The sequence below is a fragment of the Populus alba genome, chromosome 11, assembly GCF_005239225.2.
Source record: "Populus alba chromosome 11, ASM523922v2, whole genome shotgun sequence".
Lineage (NCBI taxonomy): Eukaryota > Viridiplantae > Streptophyta > Magnoliopsida > Malpighiales > Salicaceae > Populus > Populus alba.
This window is the reverse complement of record NC_133294.1, coordinates 14,833,927-14,844,331: the sequence shown is the minus strand read 5'-3', so window position 1 is coordinate 14,844,331 and position 10,405 is coordinate 14,833,927. Positions and strand designations below refer to the sequence as shown.

Here is a 10,405-nt window from a genome sequence, read left to right as displayed (position 1 = left end):
TTGATAAAGAAAACTAAAGCCTCTAAACAAAGCCGACAAGAGGGAGCAACAGGGTAAAGATTGCAGCTATGAGGAGGTAGTCCAAAACAAGAGCTAAGACCCACCCCCACTATTACAAAAGCACAGAACATTAGATTAACTGACAAGCAGTCACCCTTCCTTTATACTGCAGAACTTGCAGATTAAGAAAAACAAAAATTGCACTGGAGACTAAAGAGATATAAATGGATTATCATATGACAGATGCATGTGAAATATAAGAATCACACGCTACAGATCACCTCATCATTGATCATCTGTTGTCTAGAGTGGCATTAAAAAATGCTTTTGAATACAAAGAATTGGGGGTGTCTTGTATTCAAGAACAGTTTGAAACACAATTGTTCCAAACTTGATGCATCCCCCAATCAACTTACATCAGCACACAAAGACTCCCCTATGGAATTAGGATGAGAGTGTTCCATATCACAAGGCCAACTGAGAATCTCTACTTAACTTCTCCAATATTCCTTCAAAGCATCCAAGACCAAACATTCCCAGCAATCAATATTAACATCAGATAAAAACTATACACCTATTGAGACATTGGCTCCAGCTCCACAAGATCTCTGGCCGAGCATTTTGATTCAGTAAATGGTATCACCAGGCTGGTTTCAAAAATTTTGGTCGACTCATGCAAATCTTGTACATATAGTTCTCTGTATGTGTGTCATAGGAGATGACTAAAAATCATTTCAGTCATATTGGTTTCCTCAGCTAAACAAAAATCAAAAACTGAAATTTTATGCCTTTCAAACCAATCTGCATTGGTAATATAATGGAACCGCATAGACTGAAAGGCTTGTGTCAATTATTGATTAGCTGACCCAACTTCATGAGGCATGTAAAGAAGTATAAGCCGATAGTTTGCAGATTAATCTACATTGCGCAAAAAGAAGCTACTAAACAGGCATTCAACTAGACAAGACACATATAGTTACCGAGATTATCTAGAGATAACAGAAAATACAGCTGCATCTGATAACTATACAAGGGCAGAGGAGTTTATTTGCACGAAATGCTGCTTCTGTGACTTACCACCTGCATTACAAGAATTTCTCGATACTGGTGGTTAAGGTAGTTTTGGGAACAGCACCAATAATGGCCTCTTTCTTCTCACCATTTTTAAAGATGATAACAGTGGGAATGCTTCGAATCCCGTACTCAGTTGCAATTGAAGAACAGTCGTCAGTGTTAAGCTTGTAGCACTTGAGCTTTCCAGCATATTGATTTGCCAGTTCATCAATTACAGGGTGAATCATCCGGCACGGACCACACCATGGAGCCCAGAATTCAACCAGAACAGGGGATTCCGATTCCAGCACAAGTGACTTCCATGTCGCATCAGTAACAGCGGGCACTGCAGCTCCAACACAAAGAGATGTGAGCCATTTCTACACAATAATTAATTTCAATTATTTAATAGTTAACCCTTATTTATGGCTTCAATATCTAAATTTACAATTTTTTATCAAAAAATAAAAATGATTAAAACTCACAAAAAAAAAAGAACGAAAAATGGGATTTATGATCTGGACCTTTAACAGCAGTGTCCTGCGCTTCACAAACGATCCTTCCAGCACAGGCGAGTCTAGAACTACTCTGACTCACCGATCCGAGAGAGCGATTTACAGTCGATGAAGAATGAAAGCGAATCTTAAGGCCTTTGAGCTGTGGGAAGCGAAGCGATCTCCGATTAATAATTGAAGCAAAAGCAGTGACAGGCGTAGTAGTAGGTTTAGGCAAGATAGCAGAAGAGCGAGAAGGAACGGTAAGGGATTCAAGTACAGTAGCCATGTGGAGAATCGTATTATCAGCTCGGGATTGGGTCTCCAGAGATCGAGAGAATTGAAGAAGACCAGTGAGTGATGGATAGAGATGGGTGATGATGGTGATGATGATGTAGATAGATCTTGGTAATGCAGATTACAGTTTTTTTTATAAATTATTTTTAAATTAAAAATATATTGAAATAATTTTTTTAATTTTTTTAATTTATTTTTTATATAACATATAATTCAAAATTATATAAAAAACTTAATTTAAAATAAAAAGCTCAAAATTTTTTAAAATATTTTATTTTATTTTTTTTCCTACAATTTTTTTATAGTTATTTTAATATATTTTTAAACAAAATTTAAAAAAAAAATTGTTACTACAAAATAAAACAGGTTTTTAAAATAAAAAAAAATTAGTGTAACATGAATTTATTATGTTTTTCAAATAATATAACTATGACTAATAAAAAATTAAGATCACTTGTGTAAAAAATCTCAATTTTCAAATAAAATATTATTAAAAACAAATATATTTTTAAAGCCTTCTAAATCATATTCTTAACTACCATCTAAGTTATTGTAGAGTTTAGTGATTATTGAAGAAATAGAGGTTTATAAAGTTTGTCAAGAGAATGGAGAAGAAACTGGAGTATGAAATGTGAGCATAAATTTCATTTTTTTCTTGCATTTTCAAGGGGTTAAAAACAAATTGTGTATTCTAGATGAAAGTCAACAAAATGATTTATAAGGATTTTTTAATCATAATTTTTTGGGTAATTATTTTTTGCTGGGATTCATGTATAGGCCTGCATGATTGGGCTCTTATTATTATTATTTTTTCTTTGCTTTTGGGTAGACAACATATTGTTCGACCTAAAGTTTTTTGAAAAAATAAATCAGATGATATGTTGCTTGATTTACTTTGACTATTATCATTGTGGTGGCTAAAAAATCGAGGCTTAAGTTTTTTTTACTCAAAAACTTGTTCTTCTACTCATTTCTTTTTACTCAAAACACCTATAAAACACCGTAAAAACCGTAATAAATTTATTTATAGCATAAAAAAATCACCCCAAAACCTGAAATCAACTTAAATTCAAAAATCAACCCGAGTTCATATATGTTTTTTCATGAATTTTAAAGGTGAAAAAACTCATTATATGAATTCTCCTTATCAAATGATATCATTTGACATAAATATCTACATGTTTTGAAAGTTGTAGAAGTATGAGGGATGATGATGTATGGAGTTGAAAGAGAGATTTTGGTGATGTCTCTTTGTTAACAATTTTTTTAAAAGTGTTTTTAGATTAAATGTATTAAAATAATATTTTTTTAAAATTTATTTTTGATATAAAATATCAAATGATCCAAAATTATATAAATTTTAAACAAACTTCAAAGTTGTCATCTATTTTACCTGTTTTTTTTCACTTTAGTCTTCTATTTTTCAATTAAACCCTCCCTTCCAAAAAAATATGCAATTAAGTGCTTTTTTGGGTTCAAAAGAGCTAAATTATAAAAAAATAAAAATTTAAAGAAATTAAAAATTTTGAAAAATCATTACAGTGATCCATGATGATTTGTAAGATGGTGAACAATAATGATGCTACAATGAAAGAGGAACTCTTTTAGTTTTTTCAAGGATTTTTCAATGATATATATATGGTGTAATGTTTTTACTGTAGCCACACTATTGTTCACCCTCACATATTTTATTATGAATTATAATAGTGGAATTTTTTAAAAAATTTAATATGGTCCTTAAACTTTTTTTTTTTTTGCATAATTGAGCCCAAATTAGAGTCCAATTATATTGTTTTAGGGGGTGAGGATTGAATTGCAAGACAAGTGACTAAAGTGCTGCATCACACAAATAACATAGGTGGCAGTATATTTTTACCCCCCGTATTTTTTTTGCTATATGGTGACAAATACTTTGTATTTTTTAAATATTTATTTATGTACCAAACTTGAGTTTCAACATTTTTAGTTATTATTGGTGAGAGGAGAGAGAGACATATTAAAATCTGGTCTAGAGAGAGAAAGGCATTCTTTCAACAATTGTAACCACCAAAACATTAGATTTTTATTCCAAATGGTTTCATGTGACAAGGGTAGTTTAAATTAGGTGTTTTGTTACTTTGAAAATGCCTAAAAAACATATCTAAGTTAGGAAAGATATTGGGTTACAAGTTGATTCTTGGTTTTGGATTGATTTTTTATGCTTCTAGAGGTTAAGAATGAGTTGAAAATGGTTATAAGGGTGTGTTCTAGGTGTTTGAGGTTGAAAAATCAATTTTAAAGGACAAAATCAGGCACCTTGATTTTCTAATCATTATATTAGTCAAGATTTGGGTATGCCAAACTACACATCATATTTTTTTTTTCCCCAAATTGATTCGGGGCAAATGATATTATCTTACAAAAAAAGCCTCATTATCTTATAAAAAAAGGCCCAGATGATTGAGCCTAACATTGTAGGTTTGCATGCAGGTCCTTTAGTCATGGCCTAGACGCGAGGCTTGGCCTCATTCTTCGCTCTCTCTGTTTTTTTTTTTTTAAAAAAAATTATATTATTTTAAATTTGTATTTTACTTTTTTATGATTTTTTTGCTTATTTATCCTTTTTAAAATAGTGATTAGTTTTTAAATATATTGAATTTGTTTAACTTTTTAAGATATTCATATTATTTATTTGTAGTTTTTTTTAATATTTTATTTATATTAAATTCATTTTTAGAAATAAAAATTATTTATTTATTATGATATTTTTAATATGTGTAGCCTTACATAATAGTTTTTTCCTTTTATTTTATCTAATAAATATTATGTGTTTGTCGATTTCTATTTCAATTTTTAATTTAAAAATTCATTACATCCAGTCAGGTTAATTACCCTTATTATAATATTAAATATTTCGATCTATATTTATCTTTCAGTTTTTCTAATTTAAGAAAAAAATTACGAACCCAAAATTGAATTGTTAGGGTGTCTTTTTTTATTATTATTATTATTGAACTTGACATTTTTTTCATCTATTTATTTCTCATATTCTAAAAAAAATAGTTTCATAGAAAAAGTCTAACGAGTTTAACTTTTTTTTTTTTTTTTTTTCATTATTGTTTCCGACATCTTAATATTAGGTTGAAGTTTAATTTTGTGATTATCTATTCTTGTTATTATGTAGTTAAATAACAAATATTTTTTCAAAAAACAATTATAATCTTATTATAGTCAATAACCTGGTTCACAGGTTTGGTGTGCTAGCTTAGGTTACCTAGTTCATAAGTTTAATGGGTTCACCCATTGGTTGCATATGTCTTTTTTTTTTGTTGGTCCTTTAATTGTTTTTAATAGTTTTTTCTTGATTTTATCTTTTAATATTTGATTGGTTGAAAAATAAATTGTGAATATAATTTAGAAAAAAATATATTATTAAACTCAATGGAGTTCATGATACGAGTTGCTTAGGGACTGGGATTGAGTCAATCTGTTATTGTCTCAATAATATTTTTGATAAAAAAAAATATCATTTTAATTTGTTTAAAAGCTAAGTCATGTTTTTTCCAGCTATCAAGATTATATTTAGATCCATGAAATCAATCAATTTAATTTGAGCTAGCCCCCACATGATTTAGTTGGAAACTCAAGTTAAGTAAAAAGCTACATTGCTAGGTTTCAAGAAAATCAGTCCGACCTTCGGCGGAGAGCAGATTAATTGACTAGTATGTGTGTGTATCAAATAAAATAAAAAAAATTCAACAACTGAAAAAAATAACAAAACAAAAAGAAAAGAAAAAAGATTGTTCCAATCTGTACATGGAGACACAAATGTTTTCCCCACTCCTTTTAGGCATTGCGATAAAACCTAGATTGGCTTGTCAAGTTGACATAGGACCTGATCGAATTGGGGCTTGGATCGATTCAAGTTAAAAAAAAATAAGAAAAGGAAAAACATGTGTGTCTCAATTAAAAACCCAGGTTGACCAACAATACTAGGTCAATCATTTCGTTGACTTTTTATAAAGTGACTTCATTTTGATCTATTTGTTTTTAAAAAATAAAATTTAAAATTAATTCGGGTTGATCTTCCTAACTCATAATCTGGATCTTGTCCTCGGTCGGATTTTGTACTTTGCTTGTAACTTTGATTGTAGATTCTTTGTAACATTGATACAAGAAAATCTAATGCTTTATATATATATAGAATTGATAACTTATTGGTTGCATTTGAATAATTTTGAGTATAAAAAAGGGAAAAAAGTCATGAACATTATCACCTGGTGTTATAACTTAATCCTATTTTGGTTCATCTTTGGACTTGCAGCATGATGGTATTCATTTTTGTTATGCACTAAAAATTTATGCTTCTTTATTGACCATATATGTTTGCATGCATTAAATAATTCATTTAAAAAAACAAAATAAAAACAAACACGCAATATCAAGGCTGTAGCTTATCCCTGTATTTCTACAGCTAAAAATCCCAGCAGCAAAAGATTCGTAATTAACACGATTGATCTTTGACTATCTATCAGATCAAAAGAGAATTTCAAGCCTAATCACCACAGCATCTCCATGCTTTGGTCTTGTCAGTATGAACACCCATACTGCTACAGACAGACCTTGACTACAACCACTCCCCTGTGACTCCACATGCAAGAACTATCCAATCACACGATGCAGACTTACCTACACTTGCACGCTTCTACAGGCTACTATTGGCCAATTCTTTGCCTGCTCATCCCTGCCATCAATCTCTCTTCATAAATCACAGGCTATCAGCGTTTTTACTCCATAGAAGACCAGAAGAGCCATAGCTCCACCTCCACTCTCTGTCCTGGCTTGTTGTCTCTTTTGTTTTGTTCTGGTTCATGGACGCCATGGCCTCTCGAAGATATACAGAAGAGGAAGCTGACTCGAAACAACATCATCCCACTGTTCAAATTAGTCAACCAGAAGCAACAGTAATGACCCAAGATAGGTCTCCGGCGGAGGAAGTCAGGATAAAGCTTGCTGCCATTGCGCTAAGCTTAAATGTACGGTTAAGATCTTCCGACATGCCAGTCGACAGGCAAGAACGAGCCCTTCGCTATGCAAGATCGTTTCTCGACAAGTCACCATCATCAGCAGCTTCCAAACCCCGCCCCAATCTGACCCTCCTTGCTCGTGCCCTAAAAAAGGTCTCTCTTCTCTCCATCTCCAAACACAGTGTGTCTGTTCGTCTCAGTAGTTCTTTGATACTCCAACAGTACCAGAGGATTTAACCAGTGGTTAGCTAATCCAAATGCCATAGCAGGAATCGTTTTCATTTTCAAAGTGATTCTAGCATGTTTTAACTAGTTATGTAGCCATATGGAACTGAGTCCTGAAAACGGAGTTGGGTTGTGTTTTGGACAGGAATTTGACTCGGCATACGGGGTGGCATGGCACTGCGTGGTAGGGAAGAGTTTTGGGTCCTTCGTGACTCACTCACCAGGTGGGTTCATTTACTTCTCGATCGACTCGCTGTTTATTCTTCTCTTCAAAACAGAGGTGCAGCTGGTCACCGAGTTGGAACCTTCTTCTCAATCAGTAGATACGCTTTGAAGGTTTCGCAAAGGATAACTGATTAAGTTGATTAGTCCCTAACTTTTTTTTTTTTTTTTTAATTTAGATCTTAAAACTTTATTTTTTTTATCTACAATGTAGTCTTTTATTTTTTTTTATCAACAATGTAGTTTCTGCATGGTCAAGTGATCATATTTACTATCATACTAGACTCACAGTATTTTTCTACTAAAATATTTAGATATGGTAAATGTGTTTTTTTTTTAAAATAAAAAATTCAATTATTTAGGTTCTAGTTTCAACAAATTAAATAAACTGGTTATATAGTCAATTAAACATGGAAGGACACAATAGGGTAAAAAAAGAAAGAAGATGTGAGTCAATTCCTGCCAGCAAGTTAGACATGTAATATTAAGGAAAAAGCTAGTCTACATTAAATTGACAAACTTACATTCTAGGTCTTGAATGTCGAATAATTTGATAGAATTTTTTTTGAAGATAATCACAAAATCATTAAAATAAACAATGTTGAATGATGATATTATAAATAAAAAAATTAGAAAAAAAAGATGTTAACCCCATTAATTTTTTAAACTTGTAATTTGAATCATTATATAGAAGCACAATAAATAAAAATAATAAATGAAAAAAAAATCATGAAGCTCAATCTATAGAAAATGAAACACTTAATAATTAAAAAAATGAAGGTTAAAATCAAAATCAAAATAAAAAATAAATTGAAAGGCAATAATAAATTTTCATTTTGAGAGTTAAATTAAAAAGAATAAAAATAATATAAAATTAACTTGGATTGAAGAGTAAAATTAAAAACAATAAAATTTTTATAGAAGGGTTAAGAAAAAAAATAATTAAAAGAATAAGAGTCAATTTGAAAAAACCAAAACATGATTAGAAAATTGAACTTGTAGAATTTCTCAACGCATTTTTTTACAAAGAGAAATGTTAAATATAAATAAAAAAACTTATGCACATATCTAATTGTATTAATCACAAATTATTTTGTAAATAAATAAAAAAAGTCATCAACGATAAATAAAAATATAATTGAAAAAAATTTAAATATAAATATAGATCAAGATATTTATTATTCCAACTAGGGTCATTTATGTGGTCGCGTTTAACAAATTTATTTATTAAAATCAATTTGTAACAGAAATTAACACACATAGAATTTATTAAATTAAATAAAAGGAAAATTTTTTTTATGCAAAGCTGCATATATTAAAAATATTGTAAGAAAATAATTTTTTTAATTATTTTTTAAAATAAATTTAATCTATATAAAATATTAAAAAAATTATAAATGAGTCACACCAACCTCATAAAACAAATTAAACACACCTAATATAATTAAAAAATAATAACTAATTAAACAAACTATATAAGCCAAAAAAATCATAGAGGAAGGTTACTAATTAAAACATAAATAAAAAATTATTTTTAAAAATACATAAAAAGTAGTATTTTAAAAATAAATAATAAAAAGGAATAAAAATAAAAGAACAAGAGTATCTAACTTAAAAAACACCCTTGAAATCTTATTAAATCAATTCTTAACCTCTAAAAATATAAAAAATCGCTAGCATAAACTCTCTCTATGCCATGACTAGAATGATATGATTGATTTTTATGACATATATCTAGGTTTTTTTTTTTTTTTTTTTATGACTAGAATGTTAATATATGTTCAATGAGTAAGAAAGCTCAATCTAGCTAATGATTAATCTAGATTTTACACGGTAACTAGGTATATTTATATACCTCAATCTTGATATTTTCTCAAGAAAAATAACACATAATTGATGGAGAAACTAACTCGATATTAAGCATAAAAAATAATTTAAATTTTATAATAAAAAGATTATGTTCATAAAAAAAAACTTATATAAGTAAAAAGTTTATGAATACATAGAAAGATACGTCAAAACAGTAGTAGGAGTTAATGTAACTCTAGGTATTTATACTAAGCTTAAAATACTGAAAAAACTTAGCTATTTGGGCCAGGCCCAAATAGCTGGGATTTTTTTTTAAAAGTTTTTTATTTATTTATTATCAACTGTATACCCAAAAACGAGATTTGCACGAGTGCGGTTTTGCACGTACAAGATACATCCATTTCACTTTTTTGAAGCTTTCAAGGGTTCGACGATGGTAAGCGGAATTGCTCTATTTACGTTGAAATTAAAAATTAAAAAATGAAAAAAAAAGAAGAAATCCTTATAATAGAATCCATTGTGGAAAAGACAATGATCTAGATATATAGAAAGTAATATGGAAAATATTGATTATTAAAAGAGTTAATAATATTTTTGATGTGCAAACTCTATGATATTTTTTATGTAATTTTTTTTTCTAATTAAATATTTTTTAGATAAGAGTGTTTGGAAATGCGATTGTACCTGTATTTCTAAAAAAATATTAATTAATTTTTTGTTAAATTTTTTTTTTGTTTTAGATCGTTTTGATGCATTAATTATAAAAATAATTTTTTAAGACTTAAAAAAATAATTTTAATGCATTTTAATATAAAACATAATTTAAAAAATAATTATAATCATACTATGCCAAATTCATCATGACGTACCCATTTATAGATAACACGATGACTTCTCCAAATAATAAAACTCAAATTACTTAATATTCTCTGCTTTTTCCCAAGCTAAAGAATTTTCCACTGCTAACGGTAAAAGGTACAAATTATCTTTTTTTTACAAAATTAAAAATCTTAAACACTTTGTAACAGGTAAAAAATATTATTTTTATAAAATTAATAATCTTAAACACAAATCCATTATATAACAAAGTTATTTTTCCTATAATTTATAAATATTTTAATTTCTCAATAAAATATTTGATCTCATTTACTAATGTATACTTAAACATAAGTACGCATATAACAAGCTTCATCAAAAGCTTAACACTTCTTTAGTTTGTTTTCTTTTTCCTTTTCTTTTATTTTCGTACCTCGTCTGTTATATCAACAGAAATTTATTTTTTGACATCTTTTATTTTTT

At 28.9% G+C, this 10,405-nt stretch overlaps 1 protein-coding gene across 1 annotated transcript; it reads right to left on the bottom strand.

Annotated features, from left to right (window-relative positions):
- Nucleotides 1-830: 830 nt before the first annotated feature.
- Nucleotides 831-1,948, bottom strand: LOC118038395 (uncharacterized). Its single transcript, XM_035044732.2, has 2 exons — nt 1,578-1,948; nt 831-1,399 (listed from the first exon to the last, which is right to left on the bottom strand). Exons 1-2 carry the CDS (start codon nt 1,834-1,836, stop codon nt 1,086-1,088), a joined length of 573 nt encoding a protein of 190 aa, XP_034900623.1. The 5' UTR covers nt 1,837-1,948; the 3' UTR covers nt 831-1,085.
- Nucleotides 1,949-10,405: the final 8,457 nt, after the last annotated feature.